The 26,927-nt window shown below is 36.6% G+C and overlaps 3 protein-coding genes across 3 annotated transcripts; 2 read left to right on the forward strand and 1 right to left on the reverse strand.

The window, feature by feature from the left end:
• Positions 1-3,249: 3,249 nt before the first annotated feature.
• LOC126791461 (S-adenosylmethionine decarboxylase proenzyme 4) lies at positions 3,250-4,676 on the forward strand. Its single transcript, XM_050517915.1, has one exon. The coding sequence runs from the start codon at positions 3,296-3,298 to the stop codon at positions 4,322-4,324; it is 1,029 nt and encodes a 342-aa protein (XP_050373872.1). The 5' UTR covers positions 3,250-3,295; the 3' UTR covers positions 4,325-4,676.
• A 14,465-nt stretch (positions 4,677-19,141) lies between these two features.
• LOC126791459 (probable protein phosphatase 2C 35) lies at positions 19,142-23,129 on the forward strand. Its single transcript, XM_050517912.1, has 5 exons — positions 19,142-20,555; positions 21,346-21,477; positions 22,058-22,275; positions 22,364-22,421; positions 22,597-23,129. Exons 1-4 carry the CDS (start codon positions 19,629-19,631, stop codon positions 22,368-22,370), a joined length of 1,284 nt encoding a protein of 427 aa, XP_050373869.1. The 5' UTR covers positions 19,142-19,628; the 3' UTR covers positions 22,371-22,421; positions 22,597-23,129.
• Positions 23,130-24,286: 1,157 nt separating this feature from the next.
• LOC126791463 (elongation factor 1-beta-like) lies at positions 24,287-26,294 on the reverse strand. Its single transcript, XM_050517917.1, has 6 exons — positions 26,155-26,294; positions 25,954-26,070; positions 25,748-25,826; positions 25,038-25,152; positions 24,688-24,801; positions 24,287-24,592 (listed from the first exon to the last, which is right to left on the reverse strand). Exons 1-6 carry the CDS (start codon positions 26,238-26,240, stop codon positions 24,429-24,431), a joined length of 675 nt encoding a protein of 224 aa, XP_050373874.1. The 5' UTR covers positions 26,241-26,294; the 3' UTR covers positions 24,287-24,428.
• Positions 26,295-26,927: the final 633 nt, after the last annotated feature.

The following is a 26,927-nucleotide window of genomic DNA, read 5'->3' on the forward strand; positions in this document are numbered from 1 at the left end:
CCTTAAACTTATACATATAATTAAGACGCCTTAACGACTGCGGCCACCATTCATATAACTTAGCTAACTACTATCGATCACAAAGAAGTTTCTTCATTAACGATCATTAGAATTATTGACATAATCTTGAACCATAGTCTTGAATTGAAAGCCAAGGAGACCAGATATGTTGATGAGCTAACTAGCCAAGTAGGATGGCTATGAAACTTGCGTGGAAAGCCCACCAAGCACTAATTACTTCCTTTTACTTCAAAGTTACTGTACCTCTATTTTCCCTTATGTCTGTCCAAAATTAACATGAATCATTATAAGATGATTACTGTTTGTCGGTATCTTTGCAATTCAACTCAAAGTATATGGATTGTATATGAGTATATGAAGTAAATAATTAGAGACTAAGTTAGATTAAAGTTTGTCTAATGACTAGTCATAACTTGACGCAGTAATAATTTACACTCCATTTTCCTTTCTTTTGGGGTCCAAAGTTATTTAGCAGGTTCATCAAATATGAACCTCCGTACTGTGAAATATAAGGACGTATGCGGTATGCATGTTTTTTTTAGATCAAACGTATGCATGTTTTTGAACGACTAACATTCAAAGGCATGCTCAGATGCTCTAATCCACAACCCAAACATAATGTTTAAATAACTCTAAATTCTAGGAAAAATCTGTTGTGCGCGGAGTAAATTCCTGCCAAAATCTCACACACATCCTATAGTGCATTTCAAGTGCTCCCTTTCTTTTGTCTGTAAAACCCTGATGTATGCCAGAGAGAGTTTTTAAATAACAAATTACTTAAAAGTATCAGATAATAATTTAGTTTATAAATAACTCACTACTTAATTTGATAAAACAAATAAGAATCAAAATTTATAAATAAAGACCAAATGATGATAAGTTGTCACATGTCATAAAATATTTTACTTTTTTACCCCTCTTTGACCCATAGTGTTTGCTACCATCAATAGAGAGATTATCTGCTATTGTCGATTATAAAAACTAACTGCTACTGTCGATTATAAAAACTAACTGCTACTGTCGATTATAAAAACCAACTGCTACTATCGAATTAAAAAGTAGTTGCTACTGTCGACTTGGAAGACACATGTTACTGTTGACTTGGAAAATACTTGCTACTGTCAACTATAAATCTAGCTGCTATTGTCAACTGAGAAACTAACTACTACTGTGGTATTTGGTGAGCAAAATTCGAAATTTCAAAATTTCTAAAAACATATGTAATATGGTACTTAAATGAAAGCTCATGACATAAGAAACAACTTTATATATTAGCTCACCTCCAAATTGCCGGTGGTTTGACCGGAAAAGTTAAATTTATCGGAAAAACTAAAAAAATTAGGAGATAGAAATTTGTTAGATCTAAGAGTGACATTTGTTAATTTTTATGAAAATAAAGGTATTTTAGATACTTTTACATTGATTAATTATTAAGTTTTATTCTACTTATTCTTTGGGCTTGTATTTATGTCATTATTTGTATAAAAATATGAAAATTGAGTTTTTAGTTAATTTAAATGTGGTCTAATACCATTAAGTAATTTTCTATAATTAATAATCAAACCGCCGTACCTAGCTTACAAAACACTGTAATTAACGACGTGGCTCCAGAAACTTCTACCTTCCAATTAGATTACAATGCAACATGAAGTCACCTGGTGATCCTTGAATTCAACCTAACTAAGATATATAGTTAATTTCCTCATACATATATAGTAGATAATGTAAAAACGAGTATATACATGTAAGATTGGAAGGTAGGTACGTACTATTATACCATCCGGGATAAAAAAAAATACAATCTTAATTAGTTTCATGTTAATTAACGTTTTTATTTATAAGTTCGTATGCAATAACTGGGAAAACCATTGGTAAAGACTTTCTAGTTTCGTTAAGAAATTTTCTAATAGATTAGAGGATATTTTGGAGACTAAGTGTGCGTGCTGTGAGAAATACAAAAGAAAATGATCGTGCCACCTATCTAGGTACATGAAATTGCATGAAAAATAAAAATGATGTGAGAGAATGGGGTTTTGATTTCGTTTTCACGTACTGGGTCTCCCCCTAATTCAAGGATATTCTCATTATATATTCACCACGCCTGAATCTTTTGTTTTCTGGGTTTGTGAAAACGAAATTATTATTATGACCTAAAATATTCATGAATGCTTTGGCCACGTCTCTCTATCAAGAACTCTATCAACCATATCAAATGTGTGTAATGCTCACATAAGAGCTTTGTCCTTTCTTTTCTAAATTTGTTTATACCTCCTTAATTGTATGCAAAACCTAAAAACAGCAAATTAAACTTAAGCATATATGTTAATGATTCTTGGGAAGTCATGCAAAGGAACATATATATTTGCAGCTTATTATTATGTCTGTGATTTAACAAGCTATGACTTAGGTATAATGACTTTGAATAGCCAATTTTAATGACACTTCGTTAAGTAATTTCAACCCAAGTTTCCCATTATTTGGCAGCCAACACATAATTATCTTCATCAAAAGTTCAAAACTTGCCATCATACGGTTTTTCGGTCCTTGTCAGTTGTCACAACATTCACAATTCTCTAGCTATCACAACCACTTGTGAAAGCAAAAGCGAAATATAGCAATTTGTAGCTGTAAAAATTTAAAAGTTATACGTACATTGATATAAGTTTCGATCATTGTACGCTACCCGATCGCTTTATATGAAAAATGATACTGATAGACTAATTAACTCATTTGCCTAATGCCTTACATTAATCTGAAAATAACAAGAAAGATAATTAGGGACAACAGTACATGGTTTTGGATTTGTTAGCCCGCGGAAGAGAAGATCGGACTAAGTGGAGAAGTGCTTGTTCAGATCATATAATTGAGAATAGACCAAACATTACAAAAAATTTAGTATATTGCGCGTGGGCATAATTTCCGTTTCTTGTACCTGCATCTGTTTCTCTGTAAAAATCTCTGAGCTCAAAGATTTTGCAGAGAATCAAAAAAAAAAAAATTAGTTGTAAGCAAACTACCTCACTATTCACTAAGCATATCAATATCATCATCCTTATTCTCACTTCTTCATAATGCCTGCAATCATGATTCTTGGTTGCCTCACCCGCATGCTTCTCTCTCCTCCTCCTCACTCTCTCACTCCTCCCTCCCTCCCTCCTGTCCACCTACCTATAAATCTCACACACCCCACCTCCTTCTCTCACCTCACAATCCCTCACCAAATTCTCCCTTTACTTTCCCGCTCAGCTCTCCTAGTTCTCTTCTTCTTCGATCAATGGCATTCTCTGGTTTTGAAGGGTTTGAAAAGCGTCTAGAGCTCCACTTCTTCGGGGACGACCCTAAAAATGTAGGGCTCGGCCTGAGACTCCTCGACTTCGAGATCTTGGACGAGCAAGTCCTTCAGGCCGTGCAGTGCACCGTGGTCTCCGCCGTAGCCAATCACTACTTCGACGCCTACGTGTTGTCGGAGTCTAGTCTCTTTGTTTACCCTACTATGATCATCATCAAGACATGTGGCACCACCCAGCTCCTTAAGTCAGTGGCGCCGTTGCTCCACCATGCGTCCTGCCTTGGCCTCACTCTCACCTCCTGTCGCTACACCCGCGGAAACTTTATCTTCCCCGCCGCACAGCCATTTCCCCACGACACATTCCAAAACGAGGTGGTGTACTTGGAAGATTCCCTGCCTGACTCCCTCTACTATCGGAAGGCCTCCGTCATGCCCTCAAAAACTCCGTCACACTCGTGGCATGTGTTTTCTGCTTCAACTGAAGCCACGTCGTATCCTCTCAACGGCGACGTAATGTACACAATTGAAATATGCATGACGGAGCTGGACCGCGACCTGGCGCGAAACTTTTTCCAGCGGCCGGGAGATGGGAAGAACGGAGACACCGCCGGAAAAGAGATGACGGAAATAACCGGAATCGGGAAAATCATTCCCAGTGCTTTGGTCTGCGATTTTGCTTTTGACCCGTGTGGCTACTCCATGAATGGTGTCGACGGCGATCGGCACTCCACCATTCACGTAACACCGGAGGACGGGTTTAGTTACGCGAGCTATGAGTGCGTGGGGTCGGTGTACGACTGCGACGACGTCGTTCGGGTGCTGAAGAGGGTGTTCAAGGTGTTCCGGCCGGCGACCATGTCGGTAGCCACCACGTGCGCGAGCCACGAGGTGTGGACGCTTGTCGCCGGGGCTCTGGAGCCGCTAGGGATGAAATGCCGGAGTTGCGCAGTGGATGAGTTCCCAGCCGCGGGGAACGTGGTGTATCAGACGTTCACAACTCGCCGGAACAAGTAGGAATGATCGAGTTTCTTTGTTATTAGAATTAGCTAAAAAACAAAACTAGTAGGGTGATCGAGGATGCATGATGATGATGGTGTTGATCAAATGCGATGTAGAAAGCAAAAAAATGGGTGGATAAATTAGAGATGATGATGTGGAAGCAAGGATGGATGGGAGAGTATGAGCGAGCATGAAGTTCGAATTGGAAATGATAGTGCACCCCACTTAGGCTTGTCACGCCTGAGAATTTTGAGGTGTTTGTGTTGTGGGGGTGTAAAAGTGGTGCTCATATTGTTTCTTGTTGAGAGGTTTACTTGTTTCTATTCTAGGTCTATCTATCTATTTCAATTCTATTCATTTTCTTTCTTCAAAATTGTTTTCCTTTTTCCTTTTCCTTTTAAATCTCTCTATTTTGATTTTTAATTCTTCCAATTCTTCATAATGCCCTCTCCCATTGTGTCTCTCTTCTCATGTTTTTCATCAATTCATCTTTTGTTTGTGAATTAGACCATGAAATATGAACGTACGCAACCCGTATTTACTGATATTACTTTGTGTACTGTTTTCTCCTTAAAATTATATCTTGCCCACAACTCGGCACATTTTCAATTGTGGCGGTCATAGATGGGCCTATTGATGACAATAATCAATTAACTTTGATCTTCTACTTCATATCAATTTGGTCACTTTTCTCATGCGATAGAGCAAGAAATGCCTGTCATGCTGTAATAGATTTCAAAGAAATTGAGGTAAGAGCCGACAACTTTTGCATTTCTCCTACAAGGGTAACCTAAAGTGCAACCGCGCGCGCATTTTAATTTCCTCATCAAAAATAGATAATTTCCATCTACAGTCATCCTTAATTGATCGATACCCTCAATTAACAAGGTTTGTACTTGTCAATCTCATTCCCAATATCGTAAGCTCTTTTATTTTAGTGGGTCAATTTGCATGCATGGGGTTGGATGAACTTTTTATGAACAAATTGATTCTTGTTGCAATGGTGGCAATGAAGTCACGACACCCCTCACAATGATGTCATCCGATTCAACAGTTCCTAACAGTTACTGAACATTATGAAAGGGTTTCTATAATTAATTTGGTTTTCCTTTTGGCTTCAGGAAATGTATGAAAAAATAAAAATGAAACACATAGAACTTGCACGTCATAATTATCAACTTGAAATTAATAACACTCCATTTATTTTAATTATTAGAACAAGGTTGAAACCGTGAGTAATACTCTCTAACACTATTGAAAGTGGTACTCTAATTGAACGACCTCCTTAACTTAACATGATATAGAAAGGTTTACACTATACATATATACAACCGAGAAACCTCCGTTAATTCATTATCATATTTATATTGCTGAGTATGTTCTGGTTCTTCTTTATGCATGGTTAAGAAGTTGGGATTAACCCAAAATATCATAGATAATTCTGAGTGGATCACTCTTGAGAAGCCCATGGCATTCGGTGATTAAAACTGAAATCAAGCACACACATGTTATTAGTTCTTACTCAACTCTTCGGTTAGAGGTGTGATGGGTTTGACATATTGATGAGTGTTGAGATTTCCATCTTCATGAGTTTTTCAGTATTCAAAGTTTGAATCTACTAATTTCCTTGTATGCATTAAGCTTCTCAGTTTATATACCAGTACGTCTGCTAGTAGCCTCGATCTTCTGCTCGTTTGAGGTTTGCCTAAACGTAAATGTGGACGGCTTGTTTAGTGGCTTAATTACAGGAGGATGTGCAGTACTCCACATGCATGTTTCTGATGAGTGATGAGGCTTAAGGTCCTCGTATGATCTATTTTCGTTCATATGATACACTAGGCCAAAATATCAAATAGACAATAGTTGGTAGACAATAGATGCCATAAAAGCTGGATAATGGTTTTGTAAGTACCATTGTCATATGTTGTTTAGGACAATGGTTTATATATCGGTACAAAAAACATTGTTATGGACTATGAAGCACCGACATGGCATCAGAGTCACGTATTACGTGTCCGATACGGACACCGACACGCTCGGACACGCAGTAATACGCTTGGACACGCGAACTGATATTCGGACATGGCTTAGACACGAGAATTGGTATTTGGACACGATCATGTCCTTAAGTGGACACACAATTTAGCACAAGCAATTAGGATTCTCTGAATGTTAATGATGGAATTCAAGAGCAAGAACCCAGATGCAAAACTTGAACATCTTACCGAATTAAGCAAAACCCAACCGGTGAGTGATTGGTTTTCTGGGTTTTTGTGATTTTGGGTCTTAATCAATGTACTGGAGAGTTTGGAGCCGACGTTGCAGAGGTTTGAATATGATGAGGTAATGCTCCTTGAGGCTAAGGATTGGAGTTGCATCTAGGAGAAGGATTGAGGTTGAGCTCGATCAGACTCATAGAACTCCAGAATGAGCAGAGCACTATTGAGGGACAACGATGTCACTGGCTAGGTAGACCTTAGTAGAGTCTCTGATCTGATCTCAGGCACCCGCATATGTTTCTGAAAAGAGAAAATGGGTGGGGGAGAAACTGAAAAGGAGAAAATGGTGGTGGGGTGGAGAAAGAGAGAAAGATAAATTAAATTAGGATTTGGTTTGGGTGGGGAGTTGGACGTGGCACACTATGACACTATCAATACATATTAATTTAGTTAGGATTTGAATAGATATATCTATTTATTTATGTATTAATACACAAATTTATTTAAGAATACATGTATCAATTTAAGAAAAACAAAAGAACATGTTTTAATTTTTTAAAGGTAAAAAATATGTATAAATATATATTTAATTAACGTGTCCATCACGTGTCCGTGTCCAAAAAAAAATTTATATGTCGTGTCAACGTATCGAATCGTGTCCGTGTCTGTGCAACATAGGTTATGGATATGATTTGAGACAATGACCTTAAAACTAAGTATTGTATAAGCTCGTATTGTGGACAATGGTTTTTCTTATCATTCTGGATATTGTCTAAACCGCTTCAGACAATTTTGATTTTACATTAGTTTGGTATGAGCTTTTAATTCATTGTTTCAATAGATTACTTACAATGTTTTTCTTAAACAAACCCATTGTCTTAAAAACCCAAGCTATCTCTTCTAACACTTAATATATTTTCCCCTCACTAACAGAAACCTGCTCTCAAACCAGCGAGCCCAGTGAGTGAGGCTTCTTTCTTCTCTCTCACCCCCAAATCGCAACCCCAAGTTTTTCTCACCCTCGAACCACAACCCCTAATCTCTCAGTCTCTCTCTCTCTCTCTCTCTCTCTCTCTCTCTCTCTCTCTCTCTCTCTCTCTCTCAATTATGTACCATCTCTCCCAAATTCACCTAATGAAACCCTAAAATCCTAATTGATGAATAGTTGGCCTCCTTTGTCGGTGGCCACCTAGAAGCAACGATGCCTTTCGCTTCGATACCCCCAAAAGCGGCTCGCCATGGCAGACATAATAAAGGCTTCAACTTCCTCCCTGCGGTGGCGCAACCTCCTCCTTTCGCTATGGTGCACTCTCAGTATGCGACTTATAAAAACGCAATTTCTCCTCCATTCGCCCAAGTCTACGAGCTTTCGATTCAGTAAGCCCCCTCTTCTTTCTCTTCTATATTCACTTTGATTGCTCATCTTATTATTTCAATCAACACAGTCTACCTCTATGAATCTACGTCTGTTTGTTTTGTTTCTTTGTCTTTGATTGATTCAATTTTCTGATATGTTCATTGGGTCTTGTTCTATTATCCATCTCTTTTTTTTTTTGCTTCAAATTCCATTTGTTTTCTCTTTGTTGATTTGGATATATTAGATTCACTTAACTGAATCTTGCCGTAAGATCTAGTTGGTGATCCAATTTAGGGTTTTAAATCATGTGTTTCACTTTTTTGTTCTTACTTTCTCGTCCAATTTAAGGTATTTATTTTATTGTTGTTCTGTTGATGCATTCAGGTTGCTAAATGTATTTATTATGTTGTTGTTTTTAGTTTCCTAAACGTAAATGGTCAAATGACTCAAGTGTACTCATGTAAGTTTATATGGCTCAGTTCTCTTACCACAAACTGCTAATGTTGATGTAAATGTAACCGAACATGAGCAAACTTGTAATTAGCAATTTGTCTTGCTCCTTGTAGAAATTCTATCTAAAATTTTTGTTCACTTTCATTCTGTTTGGCAGGTGAACCTTTTATGTATGTCATCTGAGAGGTTGAGGTTAGGTTTAGCCAAAGCTAGTTCTAATAGTTTCTTGAATATTTTATTTGTATGGGTGAATGCACCTTTTTAATTTTAATCTCTAATAAAAATTCAGGTTTTTGAATTGTAATTTTTACTATGATGCACAACGACTTCAAGAACAATTGCAATTGATTGCGTCATGGACCCCTTCCTGTCATTAAGTTAAATATATGCATATACTAACAGTTAATTGTTTGAAATTCATTTTGTTGTTGGATTAAGGAATGGGTGAGAGGAAGAGGAAAGCTACTGTGCTCATGTCGGATAAGTCATCTGATTCTTTCTAGTAATTGTGTTCTCTTAGCAATAATTTAATAAGTATATCATTCTGTTAATAAAATGAACTATTTATATTCTAGGCTCTGTCAACACTAAGTTTATCTCACAAGATGATCTTCTTCGAACTATCACATATTTGCAGGTAAATTTTTTTTTTCAATTGATGAAGAATCGTACTCTTCCTTGTGAATATTCTATTGTTTGAATTAGATCAGTAGTCATCAATGATATAATATTTGGCTTAAAGTGTAATTGGACATTGTATTTGAACATCCAAAATTGAAGCATGTCTAAACTGATATTTCTAGGGTAAGTACAAATATTACAATCATTTTACACAAGCTCTTTTAATTGATATGTCTTAATTGCTGCACGTTTGTAGCAAAACTGAGGACTATTTCTGAAATTTTTTAAAGGTATTTTGGTAGAGGGTTGAAGTTGCATCCCTACTCCATGTACTACTCAATAGAAGGGGTTATAGTCTTGACAATGATATTCTGCACATAGTAATGGATACTTTACAGAATTATGTTACTAGTTTCTACTTAACTTCATTCTTTGTGACTTTGTTTCCTACTTCTTTGGTTTATTAAATTTGTAATTTTTTTATCATATATGCATTGTTCTTGCATGTGGTAAGAGGGGCTGAAGAAAGGAACAATGTTATCAAAGGTTATTTGCAGCTGGTGGATCAGAGCATATGATAGTATTTTGGGAAGTCTCCTAGTATTATTTAGTTATTCTAAGTTTTTCTCTTCAATGTACATATACAATTTGTTAAAGAATAGGTTGAGATATTTGTGCCAATTGGCTTCTTGTAGTGCAATTGATTAAGTTGTAAATGTAAGAATATTCTTCGCTTGCGAAACTGTCCAAGTTATGTTTCTTTTTTGTAGAATAAATGATGATTCAAATGAAAAACGATTCAATTCAATTGGATGGAACCAAGAACATTGTCTATAATTAAGGATATGCAGTAGTCTAAATAAAAGAGAGCATTAACTAAATTGATTAAAAACTATTGTCTAAGATGAACTTTACGCAATAGACAAACTAGAAGTGTTTCATTGTTAAATAGGCATTCATACAATGTTTGTAAACTAAAAAACATTGTTTCTTCTAGTGTTCAGACAATGGTTGTTTTAGCTATGTCCATTGTTTAAGTTGGGTGATAGACAATGTTTACCGTGCATTGTCTGAATCATTAAAGGAACAATTGTTCAATAGATAATAGTATAACCCTATATTAGACAATAGGCAAAAACCATTGTGAACCTCGATTTTTTGCCTAGTGGTAGTTAGCTCTTGCCTCACTTATGAAGAAATCTTTGAGTTAGCAGTGATGAGTGTGGCACTTGCTTATATAGCTCATTATCCGACTATTAGCTAGAAAATGGTTTATTCTTGGTCTCTTAGCTAAATAACATATGGTTCGGGTAATTGACTGAGTACCAATTCTAAGATAACGCAATTGATTCAATGAAAATATATAAGACACACGCATGTACGTATTTAAATGTTTAGCATATGAATAAATTAAAGGATGAACATTCATCAAAGAAAAAGAAGGTGAAAATTGGATTCGATTCTTTTTCTTCTTTGAAAGTTCATGCATGCTTTACCTTCACCAATTAACAAAGCAATAAGATTATGATCGGTTCGATTACTCGACATCAATATTAACCATGTAAGCATCGTTAGTAGTATAAAGTAAGAGTGTATCGTTCATAAACCGGGGATCCACCAGGGCAAAGAATCACAAACATTTAATAATGAATTCACAAAGAGATATAAAGTTTTAAAGATATGTTTCGGATCAAACATAAAATAAACCTAAACTAATATATACATGTGATCAACGAACCAACACATAAGCAATTACAAAACAAATAACATAAGAACAAAGGTAACAAAATCTAATCACAATTAAGTTCATGCCGTAGGGTTCATTATACATCCTAGAATCAGTTATGTAGTTAAGTTCCTTCCAATGTTCCTAACTCAATGACACTTTAACACATTCGAACTCAGCCCCAGCCTCATTCGAAATCTAACATATAAACTCATCATGCAACCCCAGTCACATAAAGAAATTAATATATTCAAAGACACAAGTCTAACCGAATCTAGGCAATAATCGGTGAAGGTGACAAAGAACAAACAATTAATCAATTCCCAAGTATCAAAATCGTTTATAACTTTTGATTATTACATATACAATGTCAACTTCCGGGTATCCATCACACACATAAGTAAGAACACACTGAAAATCCTTTAAGTAAATAAACAGAAACTCATGGCATAAAATCTAAAATCATTTAATAAAAATCGAAAACCAATTCAAAAGTTACAAATATCTCATAGACAAGAATAAAAATAACTTTAATAAAACCTAAACAGAAAACATCCAACAACAAGAATATCAAAACCTAAAAACTAAACATGAAAATCATAGAGTTACACTTTATAATTCTCCTCCCAAGGTTCCTTACAAAGGTAGCACGAAATCTTCAACAGTATGGTATCTTAGGTTCCCAAGCTTTGGACAGAAAATATGGTGAAGGGTGGTGAATTCAGATTCTATGGTTCTTGGTGAATGAAAGTGTTTGGGCAGAGCTTTGGCTATACTTGTGTACAAGGTTGATGATGTTTTTCTTGTGAAAATGAAGTGTTATATATAGAGGAAAAAACCCAAGGGAGGCTGGCCACAAAGTCCACAAAGTTGAAACAAAATTGGTTTAGGTTTCCTAGATTTTCTCAATTCAGAAGAGCTAACCTTTGTGCATTGTTGTCAACATAGCTTTCTCTAGAAAATAGATATTGAGGTGATTCCAACTGCATTTGAAAATAGACTTCCGTAGATTTTCATCCATATATCATACATTGTCTGATTCATTGTGAGCTGTTCAGGAGAGCCCGTCAAAGTTGGATGACCTGAACTACAAGAATTCTGATTTTGATAAGGATTTGACATTAATTGCGTATATTCTTCCTCTTTTAATGCTGATTTCTTTTGCACGAATTTCTTCCTTTTAATTAGGGAGGAAATAAGAATCTTAATTGTTGCAGCCTTGTTTGAATTTTCTTACCTCTTCTCATTTATTTATTGTACGCCTTCTTTGACATTCTTTGGTGAAAGAATTTATGGTAATTCTGATATAGATTCATGCTTCTATATATAGGAGACACAAGGTCCCAACTTTCCCTCACATCCCTTGGATCAAAAGCAAATCAATGGCTAAGATAATTCTGCTGAGCTCACTGGATCTCCGAGTAATAATTCGGTCATATCTCCCTGTAGGAATAAGATATTAATTTGAATCCAAATCCATATATGGTACATCTTCTAATTTGATCTGAGCTGTCCAGGGGAGCCGTCAAAGTTGGGTTACGAATCTTGACAGCTTTCTGATTCTTTCATGGATTGGGCTTTTAAGTGCAAATCTTCTTCTCTTTAATAATTCTGATTTATATGCACGAAAATATCTTCATATACACCTTGGAAATCCATTTCCTACTTGGTTTTAGAATCAAACTCACAATAGGAAACCATCAATGCCGCACGGCCTCTCCTTATTCTACTAGGAAACTAATGTTCAATCTCTCCTCTTCCTTGCGCAACTAGGATTGCTTTCCTTCTCCAACATAGATTGTCTTTTCTAATAAGAATAAGTACGCTAGTTTCGAAGAAATATGAAAGGATGAATTGTATTCGAAGAAGGAATCATATCACAACAAAGATTCTTAACACTTAGCACGATTTCATCATCAATTCACTCATAATCGATACAAGCTCTACCTGAACACTTATTCATACAAAAGAAACTAAAACATACTAAATAAGAGGTAACATAGGGTAAGAATATGGCATAAACACATTAATAACGTCACACTTTGTGCTCCTATCAACAACCCCACACTTAAACTTTGCTAGTCCCTAAGCAAACACTAGAAAGGGAAACCAAAACATAAAACATAAAATCAATACAACTAAACTAACGACTAAACTATAATGCCTTCAACATTTTGTCTCAGAGATCTTGAAACTCATAGCATCAAGAATAACACTTAATCGAAATAGATATAATGAATTCAATGGTTAATAAACATGAGATCTCACATGACAAGGAAGACATGGCAGAAACAGAGGTGATATTAAGCTTGACATGTTCAAAACAAGTTCAAAATTCAACTCACAAGGGATACGCACTCTAAATATTTTCTCTCAAGAATATGGCATATGCTTAAAAGTTTTTCACACATAAGAGTTATGAACACATAGTGAATAATTCGAAAACCTTATGAAAGATACCAATCATATGCACAAATGAACCCAAACCATATGCTTACTCATGAAACAAACTCCACAGATCAAGGGCTACTCATTTTAAGAATCATGTGAATCTTCATAAAATGGATGGCTTAGGCTCAGCAAGGATATCATTTTTCAGGTAAAAGGAATCACAAAGGTCATCCTCAAGACTTAGCAGAGCAATAATCATCAACTTTATGTCGCAATACTCCATAAAACAAGGGCCAAATATCATGTTGGACCAATTCTTCAACGAATGTCAAAAATAAATAATACAATGAAAGACAAAAGCATAGTGGAAGGAAACAAAGACACAAAAAAAAACAGGAGAAAAAGATGAGAAAAGCTCCCCCATGGCGCAGTCCAACAGCCTGCATTCCATGCTTCATAATGTTTGAAAATAATCTATGATCAGTAAGACAGTAGTGGGAATAGAAAACTGATATTTCTAGCTTTCTAAGCATATAAAGTACGTCCACTAACTCTAAATGAGGAGAAAGTTATGCCCCTGCAAAGTTATCACGACAAAACAGGTTCATAAAATCAAAAACTGGAATGACATTTACATCTTTATAGATTATACCTGATTTCCGTTGACTTAAACAGCCGGAATGAAAAATTAGCCTGCATGAAAATTGCAAATAACACAATAAGCTTTCAATCCATATATGGTACGACTACCCAGTTAGGCCATAAGTGCTCCCTGTTTTGCTGTTTCCGGACTGCAACTGCATGCGTTTTGAATTTTTGACACGACTTTGCTGTCTTCAAATTGACACCGGGAATGATCTGGACCTCTAAATCCAGTTTTGTAAAAGGATACATAAAGGAGACTCGAAAACTGGTGTTTTTCATATAAAGCGCCTGCCAAAGTCGATGGACTGCTTATGCTAGATTCTGTTTAACGAAACGTTTTGGCTCTTCTTCATGTTTTCTCGAAAACTAACCTACGCACACATAAAACAAATCAAAAAGAACAAAAACAATAACCAAATAAAGAGTAAAGAATCAAAATTGGGCTGTCTCCCAACAAACGATTATGTTTAAAGTCTAATAGCTTAGACCGAGTTTTCCTTTCAATCATTTAGTAGGTGATACATGATGGGGTTTCTCCTCTGCCATTTTGTTGTCCAACCTTGTAGTATATTCTCGAGCTCATTGCTGGTCACTTTGCTATAAATATGTAGAATCTTAATTAAAATCACTAGAAAAAGTGGGAACCTACCAAACATAACATAGGACACGAGGTCTTTAAGAGACTATGTTCCTCTAGCCATATAATATTATGTGGAATGTAAAATGCAAGATGAATGAGACGCAAAATGAATGAAATGCAGAATGAATGCAATTAGAATGAAATGATGAAGATGCAATGCAAAAGTTAGGAATAATAATTAGGAAGTCATTGATATATATATATATATATATATACAAGTTACAAACATGTCAAAAGTCATTCAAATATAACAAGCATATGTTAAGGGGAGAAAAGAAATGAAAACTAACTTAACAACCAATCCAACATATTGTCAAATCTTATGTATAAGTTTGTTTTAATTTCTCAACTCAATTTTTTTTACAAGTAACTTTTCAATCGATTTCATGCTTCAACATTTTTAAGTTGACATTCAAACAATTAAATAATCGATTGATTTTAAGTTGTAAACCAAGGTGGATGTGCGGTCTAAGTATAGATGTCTAGATACAAGTTCGAATCGTTGTTTCAGAAGGCCATATAGCTAATTTAGTGATAGTGAACATTGTAGGACTCATTTGTTGAACTACGGAGGGCAAGCCCCTTATCGATTCAATTACCGAGATGTATGACAGTCTATAGTTCTTTGAGATCTAATTTTGATCCCATGCACCAGGGTAATAAAAGAGCGTGCCCCTTACTCAGCTTGACTCAAACTTGGGTGTTAGAAAAATCTCCAAGTGTTAATAAAAGCCGCCTTCAACCTCATGCAAAAACTTTGGAAGAAAACATGAGGGGTTAAGGCTAATATTAACAAAATGGACTTTACATATTCCATTTGATTTAAAACCTACAACAATTATTCACTAAATCACCAAAATAACAACCTAAGATATATTTACTATATATACAAATGTAAAATATGAACAGTGAATTCGAAATTAAAAGTTAGGGATCCTTCTTAATGGATCCCTGGCAACGGCGTCATTTGATCTTTTCTATTACTCGACATCAATATTAACCTTGTAAGCATCGTTAGTAGTATAAAGCAAGAGAGTATCGTTCACAAACCGGGGATCCAACAAGGCAAAAAATCACAAACATTTAACAATGAATTCACAAAGAGATATAAAGTTTTAAAGATATGTTTCGGATCAAACAGAAAATAAACCTAAACTAATATATACATGTGATCAACCAACCAATAAGCAATTACCAAACAAATAACATAAGAACAAAGGTAACGAAATCTAATCTCAATTAAGTTCATGTCGTAGGGTTCATTATACATCCTAGAATCAGATATATAGTTAAGTTCCTCCCAATGTTCCTAACTCAATGACACTTTAACACATTCGAACTCAGCCTCAGCCTCATTCGAAATCTAACATACTAACCCATCATGCAACCCTAGTCACATAAATAAATTAATATATTCAAAGGCACAAGTCTAACCGAACCTAGGCAATAATCGGTGTAGGTGACAAAGAACAAACAATTAATCAACTCCCAAGTATCAAAATCGTTTATAACTTTGGATTATTACACATGCAACGTCAACTTTCGGGTATCAATCACACACATAAGTAAGAACACACCGAAAATCTTTTAAGTAAATAAACAAAACTCATGGCATAAAACTTAAAATCATTGAATAAAAATCGAAAATCTTAATTCATTATGTCATTCAAAAGTTACAAATATCTCATAGACAAGAATAAAAAATAACTTTAACAAAACCTAAACATAAATCATCCAAGAATAAGAACATAAAAACCCGAAAACTAAACATGAAAATCATAGAGTTACACTTTATAATTCTCCTCCCAAGGTTCTTTACAAAGGTAGCACGAAATCTTCAAGAGTATGGTATCTTAGGATCCTAAGCTTTGGACAAAAAATATGGTGAAGGGTGGTGAATTTAGATACTATGGTTCATTGGTTCTTGGTGAATGAAAGTGTTTGGACAGATCTTTGGCTATACTTGTATGCAAGGTTGATGATGTTTTTCTTGTGGAAATGAGGTGTTATATATAGAGGAAAAAAACCCAAGGGAGGCTGGCCACAAAGTCCACAAAGTTGAAACCAAATTGGTTTAGGTTTCCTAGATTTTCTCAATTCGGCAGAGCTAACATTTGTGCCTTGTTGTCACCATAACTTTCTCTAGAAATTAGATATTGAGGTGACTCCAACTGCATTTGAAAATAGACTTCCGTAGTTTTTCATCTATATATCATACATTGTCTGATTCATTGTGACTGTCCAAGGGAGCCCGTCAAAATTGGATGACCTACCCTGCCAGAAATCTGATTCTGATAGGGATTGGACATTAATTGCATATCTTTTTCCCCCTTTCATGCTGATTTCTTTTGCACAAATTTCTTCATTTGAATTAGGGAGGCAGCAAAAATCTTAATTGTTGCAGCCTTATTTGAATTTTCTTACGTCTTCTCATTTATTTGCTGCATGCCTTCTTTGACATTCTTTGGTGCAAGAATTTATGGTGATTCTGATATAGATTCATGCCTCTATATATAGGAGAAACAAGGTCCCAACTTTCTCTTACAGCCCTTGGATCAAAAGCAAATCAATGGCTAAGATAATTCTGCCGAGCTCACTGGACCTCCGAGTAATGATTCGGTCATATCTCCCTGTAGGAATAAAATATTAATTAGATTTCAAATCTTACAGAAACTAGACTCACACAGTTTTCTATCCATATATGGTACATCTTCTAATTTGATATGAGCTGTCCAGGTGAACCCGTCAAAGTTGGGATACGAATCTTGACAGCTTTCTGATTCTTTCATGGATTGGGCTTCTAAGTGCATATATTCTTCTCTTTAATAATTTTGATGTATATGTACGAAAATATCTTCATATACACCTTGGAAATCCATCTCCTACTTAGTTTTAGAATCCAACTCCCAATAGGAAACCATCAATGCCGCACGGCCTCTCCTTATTCTACTAGGAAACTGATGTTCAATCTCTCCTCTTCCTGGCGCAACTATGATTGATTTTCTTCTCCAACATGGATTTGTCTTTCCTAATAAGAATAAGAACATTAGAAACAAAGAAATAGGAAATGATGAATCGTATTCGAGGAATGAATCATATCACAACAAGGATTCTTAACACTTAGCACGATTTCATCATCAATTCACTCATAATCGATATAAGCTCTATCTAAACAGTTATTCATACAAAAGAAACTAAAACATACTAATAAGAGGTAACAGAGAGTAAGAATATGGCATAAACGCATTAAGAACGTTACACTTTGTGCTCCTATCAGATTAATTACTAATTAAATCTATAATATGGTTAATCCATCCATCAACCCTTTCATTACCATCAAAAGCTAACGATTAAGATGGAAACCAAAGCTAAGAATCAAATAATGGAATGACAGGGACTTTGATTTGCTCCCCATATAACTTGTTATTTGAAATTGTTAACCACAACCCCATTACCAGAATTCAAGTCGGAATTTTTGTAGCTAACAAAGTTCAAGGAGAGATGAGATATTGTCCCATCTTAAATATTATTTTCTTAAGATCAGCTGAAGGAGAAACTTCCAAATTAAACAGATGAGGGGACAAGCTTAAAAGCTACAACTAATCTTCCCTCATATATTTTGAAGGTGATGACTCAATCTGCAATCTGTTGTTGTTGCTTTCCTATTATATTTCAGTTAATAAAGATAAGGTGACTCAATCAATTGTGGAATAGCACCATAACTTGACTTGCATATACTGTGTAGGAAAAAAGAAGAACAAAAATGGATGAATCACCCGTAATTAACCAAATTAGGTTGAACTTAGCCCAAGTTTAAACTCAAAATTCAAGTCAATATGGACATGCTATGACTTGTCCTTAAACTGTTACTGATCATTACGTTTCAAAATTATCAGGAAAAATTATTATATGTACTCGGTACATAGTCTATGTGGCGTACCTCTTTAATGTTATTGTTCCATTTTTTACTACATTTGTTTATGATTAGTTACTCATATTTAAATAATGTTTTTCCCTTTCACCGCGTGCATGTTTACCACATAATGAAGTAATATGATTGGCTGAGTACACCACATGTCAATGTCACTTGGTGTTCTGGGTACACAGAATAATTACTCAATTATCAGTACGTTAAAGCACAATTAAAACCAATTTCAAGTTTCAGTAGTCTAGAAATTCAACTAATTATTTGAACCATTATATATATATATATATATAACATATATGTATTCAACCATTGTCTTGAACACAATTTCAAACTTAATTTTAACAAATAGAAAAATCTACCGGTCAATGTTTGACAAGAAGTAGTAAGTGAATTGTATCGATCTTGAACAATGACGGTTTGAAATGGAAGACCTCCTCTGTACTTGTTTTAGGTTTTTAGTTTTTTAGTTTTTGTAAATAAAACAGATGAAAGAAAACCCAAAAAGAGAAATAAAAAATCGGTGTGAAAATGAAGAAAACGCAATAAGATGCCTTATATTGATCTATTGAAACTTCCACATATAGATATAGACATAGGCATGAAATCACAATTTTTCAGATATTGCCATATAAAATTATAAACTACAAAAAAAATGTCTTAAATTGGAGAGTAGCTTTCCCTTACATTTGCTTCATTGATTTCTTGTAACATGGGTTTCTTTCAACACACACTCACCTCACCCATGCACACATAGAATCTCCTCCCTCTCATTCCTCTTCTCATGTCTCTCTCTTGAAAGAAACCCCAATTTCGTCACCATTTCCAGAGTCACACAGAGACCCCATTCTCTTTTGGACTCTTCCCTCCTCTTCTTCTTCTTCTTCTTCTGTTGAGTCTCTCGCATTTTCTTGAACAATTCCTCTTCACTGTTCTGTTCTTGAGCCCCTCGCACCTTTCCTTCCCCCATAAAAAGTAACCCCAATTCCTCTGTTGCTTTCTCACAGACTTATCAAACACCCCATCAACGATCACACAATAACACACCCAAAAGCCTCAACCCTTTTCCAACTTTCCTCCCCTCCTCTCTTTAGGGTTTTGCTTTTGATTCCATTTCTGGGTTCACCCATTTGTTCTTCCTCAAATTAAACCCAAAACCCACAAACCAATTCCTCACCTGAGTCTCTAAATCCCTTCCTCAGAAACCCACAAACCCTCAATGAACAGAAATGTCGAATTCCACGGCTGCTCAGAGTCAAAATCGACTTAGGCATTTCGTCGAACACCTGGTGTGCACTGCTTGACCTCCGATTTCAAACCCTCCTGGGCTTCTCCAATTCTCATGGGTTGTGTCCACGGCAAGTGCTGCGGCCGTTTCCCCAAGTCCTCCGACGGCGACCCCCGCGATCTCCGAGATCGCCACGCCGGACCCTACAGCGCTCAGAGGAAGCACCAAATGCTCACAGAGAGGTCATTAGAAACTGTCCCAGTTCCCTCACATGGGTTCAATCTGGAGTACACTGTGCTAACCCAGAGAGGCTACTACCCCGACTCGCCGGATAAGGAGAATCAGGACAGTCTCTGTGTCAAAACCCAGCTGCAAGGTAACCCCAATGCTCATTTCTTTGGTGTTTTCGATGGACATGGTCAGTTAGGTACACAGTGTTCTAGTTTTGTTAAGGATAGGCTGGTAGAGCTGTTAGCAGATGACCCCACATTGGTTGATGACCCTGTGGAGGCTTACAATTCAGCTTTTTTAACCACGAATAGCGAGTTGCATAGTAGTGTGATTGATGATTCTATGAGTGGTACTACTGCCATTACTGTGCTTGTTGTTGGGAATGTGTTGTATGTTGCCAATGTGGGGGACTCGAGGGCCCTGATTGCGGTGAGGGATGGGAGTAGGATCGTGGCGGAGGACTTGTCGTGTGATCAGACGCCGTTTAGGAAAGATGAGTATGAGAGGGTGAAGATGTCGGGGGCGAGGGTGTTGAGTGTTGATCAGGTGGAAGGGCTTAAGGATCCGAATGTTCAGAGCTGGGGGGATGAGGAGAGTGAGGGCGGTGATCCTCCGAGGTTGTGGGTTCAGAATGGGATGTATCCTGGCACGGCGTTTACCAGGAGTGTGGGCGATAGTACTGCTGAGATGATTGGTGTTGTTGCGACTCCGGAAGTGTCTTCGGTTCAGCTGACTCCCAATCATCTTTTCTTTGTCGTTGCGAGTGATGGGGTCTTTGAGTTCCTCTCAAGCCAAGCTGTTGTTAATATGGTATGCAACTTGACTCATGACAAACTGTGATATACCTTCATTTTCTGTTGAATGTTGATTCATTGTTTAATAATTTTCATCTTTTTGTCCATTGGTATGCCAGTATTTTGATCAATTAGTTGTTATTAAAGTTCTCAGTATGCTAAGAAAGCCTTGATCACTTGCTACTTCTGGTGTCTCATTGTTAGTTCATGGTACTTTAAGTTCTTTTGTTGTGAACGGGGCAGACTTGATTGCCTGACATTCTCAGTTGTTTGTTTTCATTGATGCTCATACAGAATTGGTATCTAGACTTATACATGACAGAACTGGTTTCGCTAGCTCTCAAAATTCTGCATAATACATATGGAAATTATGAAAAAGAATTGCCCTTAAAATTTGAGGATTATAATTGCTTCTTAGCAGTTTAGAATTCTAGATATGTAAATTTTGGATGTGGATCGTTGTGGACGGCCTTTGACGAGGCTATTTTGGTGTTGATAATATGACTTTGCTCTTTGGCTCCTATCACCAGATAAACATATATTCTAAATTGTTCACTAAAATATCAGCATCATTTAATGCTTTCTTACTAATAAATTCATATACCAAAAACAGCAATTGCTTTATTTTTCAATCATGTCAGTTTTAAACACTCCAAGTGGTCAGCCTTGTTAAATGTTGTTCTTTACTATGTCAGGCCTCATGGAAGAAAATATAATTAACAATTTCTTGTCCTTTTACTTTACTTTGATGTGCTGCTTTAATACCTTTTTCCTGATTACAATTTGGAATTCACTTTTAATTACAGGCAGCAAAATATTCAGATCCTCGGGATGCATGTGCTGCCATTGCTGGAGAATCATACAAGTTGTGGTTGGAACATGAGAACCGGACAGATGATATAACAATCATCATTGTTCACATCAAAGGCTTGTCTAATGTATGAATTATGTAAACTGTCTTCTTGTTGCGGATTTATTATCTTCCTTTTTCACTTGATTGGACTATATCCAATATCATTATTCACTGTGAATCTTTTGTATGTTATTATGGTAATGTGGTAAGAACTATTAGCAGCGTGATATCGCTTCTCATGATGGCCATTTGCTAGCTATGTGTTGTTGCAGTAATAGTGAACTTATGGTTGAGGAATTTTGTTGTTTTTGTTTGACTACCATGATATAATTCGGCATTCTAAATAGTGGCATTCTAAGATTTAGTGGGGTTAAACCCCATGTACGAGACATGCCACCATTATGACCTGTATTGTTTGTGTTTCTTGCTCCTACACACATGCAACCATATCCATAATTGGATCAAATTTTACTACTTGAATAACTTGATAGTATAAGCTGTAGTATCAAGGACTAGACTAATCATGTTACACATTGTTTTCCTTGATGTTGTTCCTACACACATGACACTAGCAGTATCTAATTTTAGCTAAAAAAGGAAATTCTTTCCTGACTGCACATGCAGAATTAACATCTTGTTTACAAAATTTCTTTTGTGTGTTATAGTCAGCTGCTGGTGATACAGATGGAACAGATGGGAGCGCTAATAGAGCTGTAAGGAGGAGGAGAAAGAATTCAAGGTTACCTTTTAACAGTGGGTCGGAAGTTTTCCGCTCAACGAGAAGTGATTCCTCAGAGATACAGTCTTGTCAGCTTGTGCTTTCATTGAATCGGAACCCAGCTATTGTTGTTCCATCTCCTACATGTCAGAGCCCTAGGAATAGGTAGGTGCATGAAGATAGCTTATGTCATTTGGTGATTCTTGTCTAGTATGCTATCAACTAAGCACCCTATCTTCTCCATATTCTGCAGTGTTTGAACTGAAAGGTGTTACAAAAGTTGCCACACATCTTGTTATTTTTCTCAAGAGGTACTGCCCTACTTTCTTAATGTTGCGTGTACTCTTTCAATCTTTGTGTGCATTCACCATCAGCCTGGAAGGCACATGTGTTTTATGTTTCCATCTTTTCTGGCCAGTTATTATTGTCAATGTCACTGTGGAGAGCTATTGTTCTAATTCCGCTATCAACTTTTGCTTGTGGCAGGATGTGGGTTAGTGTTACCAGCAACAGATGCCGTTGGTTCTGCATATACTACGGACCCTTTCATTGGGTTATCTTGCTAATCTCACTAATGACGTTTTTTTCTGACAATATCATAAAGCCTGGAGGAAAACATATTCTTGTTGAGCTGTAGCTGTGCATCTGCTAATGTAGTCAGGGTGGGAATGGATCTAAGTAGGGAGGATCATATAGGAAGTCTCTTTATACGTATTTGAAGGAGCATCTCCCTTGTACTTAATATTGTAGAAATCTAAGCTCTGTTGTGACTTATCCTCAAAACTGAAAGTGGATGAACAGTAAGAGTAATATATAGTCTATGTTGCTTGCACTTACTTGACCAATTTATGATCTCTCTAGGCTTTGAATGAATTGTCCATGTTCAGTAAATAGTGTTGTCGGGGTAGTGATAAAGTTGCTTTCTGTTTAATTTTGTTGAGATTGTATATGATGGGGACTAATGTGATTGTAATTGGATGTGACCTTATCATGCTCTTTCCTTCTTTTTTCCTTCTGAAGTGACAAGACCTTGAGTTCGAGAGTGGCATTGTCTTCAACATTCTTAGCCAGCTGAAAAGACTTATCCAAATAGTGACTACTTGCCCATGACTAGGGGTGTCGCTAAGTTGGAGCACTTTTTGGATCATTTCCATGGACTACTCGGTTGGCCAAAGAATAGAAAATATGGGAGATTTAACAGATAAGCTGGCAATGCTGTACACAGATTGAAGACATGCATTATCGGTGATTATCCATGCGCCTGTTATCGGTAATGGATGACATCTCGAGGGTCACTGACATAGAACTTCTAGCTTTTTTCGATGAAACATAGAACTTCTAGTTAACTAATATAAGGGTTTTGGGATAGAATATTGACGGGAAACATAACCAGTAAAAGTTCATACCGGAGTGAATCAAATTCAAATTAGTTAGAAGGGTTGGAGGTAAAGGTTAAGGTGGAGGCTGATCACACTGAGAACTGCAATCTCTGGAACTAGCACTTTTTTTGCAACAAGGTAAGCTTAGATGACGAACTATTTTTGGAAAGCTACAAGAGACAACAGGCTGGACGAGCTAAGAGGCCACACAATCCCCCAACCTGTTGTGCTTGTATAGTGAGATATTGTTAGTCTATCAATCAACAAATAAGGTGGTGAGATCTTGTTTTCCTCCAATTTAGTTAGTCTATTAAACACCTTATCGTAACCAATCGATACATCTACCTCCATGGACAAAACACGCTTGGGAACACTGAACATACCACACCAGGGCTTGTACATCAAGTTCAAGATGCATCTTAATGACAGAAAAAATAGACTTACACAATCTAGGTTAAGCTTGAAACTATTGTTCAAGGTTGAGGAGAAAAGAATAAGAATGGAGAAAACCTCGATGTCAGTGATCCATGGGTAACATTCAAAACATTTAGGTAGCTCCAGCATTCAAAACTTTTAACAAGGTGCTTGCTAGTCATTGCTCCAGCATTCTTTAAACTGGGGTGAGAAAATAAAAGCTCCAAAACTCTTTCCCTCGAGAGAAAACTCATGCATATAAAATGAAGGAAATCTTAATTCATCAAAGCCAAGTGGATTGGGCATTCCTGAAATTTACCAAATGGAACGGACATTCTACTAAAGGAGCATATGCTATAGGTTGATTCCAATCCATTACATAATAGTAGAACATGAAGGACTAGAATAATTACCCACTTGAAACAAAATAAGTGTAGAGAAAACATATCCAGCCAAAACACTGTAATGTCAAAACAAACAAAATTGCCTCACGCATAATGCTACAAGTCAATTGAACAGAATTACTTAAATCTTGTTGAAGGCAACAATGTCACAGCTCTGGATCCACTCGTCGCATGGCGGAACAGTAAGGTGCTCCTCAATGAGAGTATCCACAGAAACAAGATCATCAACAATGGTGAGCATGATCTGGAGCTTCTTTATCCCATAACCAACTGGCACCAGTTTGCCTGTATCAACAATATGGAGATTTCAATATCAGAAAACATTCCAATATGATTGAATTCAGAAAAAACAGACTGTACATTAATAAAAAAAACCGTACATGCACCCCAGAAGAGGCCCTCCATTTCGATGCTTCTAACAGCCTCTTCAAGTTTTTTCATGTCTGTTTCATCATCCCATGGCTTCACATCCAGAAGAACAGAAGACTTTCCACCTGCAAAATATAATTCAACAATGATATCGTTAAACACAATAGCAACTTAAATTTATACAAAGCCTTGTACTTCTGTTGTTGGCATGAAAGCACTAACATTGGCACCGGACTGCGAATTGATTTTTTTGCAGTGTTATAATTAACATCCTATTAAAGTAGTCTGAATCACACCTAAATAGCCTAGTTGTATCCTTTAAAAACAATTGTGCAACTCCACATGAAAGTAACTAGCTTACTCTCTTTCTTCTTGGTGGTAGCCTTCTTGGCAGCCTGAATCTCCTCAGCTGCCTTCTTGTCATCCTCTGTTTCATCACCGAAGAGATCAAGGTCGTCGTCATCCTCTGCTGCAGCCTGAACAATTAGAAAAGAAACCATCCTAAGTAATACTTTCAAGGATACATCCCCAAATGTAATGTTGAAAGAAAAGTAACACTACTCTTGCTTCAAAGTTTCTTTCGTATAATAGCCATCAATTTGCTACCATGTGATAGAAAAACATTATGGGTAACAATTAAACTGCCTAACATATAGGATGAACTACATAATTACTACTCCATAAAAATATCATAAATCTTGTCCCAAGTGACAAACATCAACCAAATATAAAATGCGTGCAATTTAGCATGGGCAAGCAAAAGGATAGCATAGCTACTGAAACACAAAACTACTATGGTAAATTACAAATGACTCCAACGACCCAAACCTAGACCAAAACATAGGGTAACTACTTTAACTCTTATAATTGGGAAAACTCAGCTTCCATTCTGCCTACTGTTACTGAAATCAAGTCACTTCCAATGACCTAAATCCAGACCAATATAAAAGGTGACCCAACTTAAATCTTACAATTGGGCAGGATTAGCATCCACTCTAATTTAGGGTAACTAAATCCAAAACTGATATCCTATTTCGCTGATACAACAAAAATAAAAAATAAAGTGCAAACCTTTGGTGCGGCGGCAGGGGCGCAAGCAGCCGGAGCATCTTGGTTGCTAACTTTGACACCAACAGCTTTTCCGGGAAAGCTACATAACAAATCAACCGAATCAAAAATCACATACAAGTTCAACTAAATCAAATTCACAATGCTTTAATTGATCAACAAAACAATAACAATCGAAAACCAATCAAATTAAGCCGTAAAAATCGAACCTTTTGGCGAGATGGGACGAAACGCTTTCGTACCACCTGGCTACATTAGGGAGGGAGCTCCCTGGCTTCTCCAACACCGCCGTGTAGACCTTGATGTCATCCTTCGTCAGCTGATCTCTGCGGAGTTGAAAAACACTGATGAGAAATTGAAAACGGAGAAGAAATTGAGCGATGAGGAATCTGGAATCGGAAATTTTTTACCCGGAGATGTAGGTTTTGCCAGAGAGGTAGGTCTCGAGAGACTTGAGGCCGGCTTCGGTGTAGAGATCTGTGAAGGTGACGGCCATGGTGGTTTAAGCGAGAGACAGAGATTGAGTGTGAAGGGCAAAAAGAAAGAGGAGTGAAGGCAGCTGATATGAATCTGAATATATATCACCACAAAACCCTAAAACTAAGAAGACTTTTTGGTAAAGATTTTTTTATTTATTTTTTCTAAAATTGGACTTCCAAAGAAAATAAGCAGACCAATGGATATTCCCTTCTTTTAAGTTTTGTTTTGGAGAATTTTTGAAAGGACAATAGTCGTGGAACTATTTGTTAAATTCACTATTTTGAAAATCTAATCGTTTAACTTAATTTCTGAACAAAAAGAAGCAAAGCCACTTTACTTACTTAGCACCACTTCCGTCATGCCATGTCTGAGGGTCTCTCATCCTGATTTGCTGCCGCCCTTGCTATAAAGAAGAAGGGAAAGATTGTGTTTGTTGGGGCTGCCGACAATGCTGCCATTTCGCATAAGCCTTTCACGGTTGGCCGCCTGGTGGGCATGAAGAAACCGTCGGTTACCAAGGCGGTGATTGGAGCCTAAACCTCCGTTTGAGGCTACAAGAATCCTTTTGCATATGAGTGCTCTAGGTGATCGCTACATTCTGAAATTCATGAGAGAGGATGAGCGTGATTATGTGGTTTCAAACGGGCCATGGTTTTACAACCGTGCCTTGTTTGTCATGGCTATGTATGATGGTCTCAGTGAT

This window comes from Argentina anserina, chromosome 4, assembly GCF_933775445.1.
Source record: "Argentina anserina chromosome 4, drPotAnse1.1, whole genome shotgun sequence".
Classification (NCBI taxonomy): domain Eukaryota; kingdom Viridiplantae; phylum Streptophyta; class Magnoliopsida; order Rosales; family Rosaceae; genus Argentina; species Argentina anserina.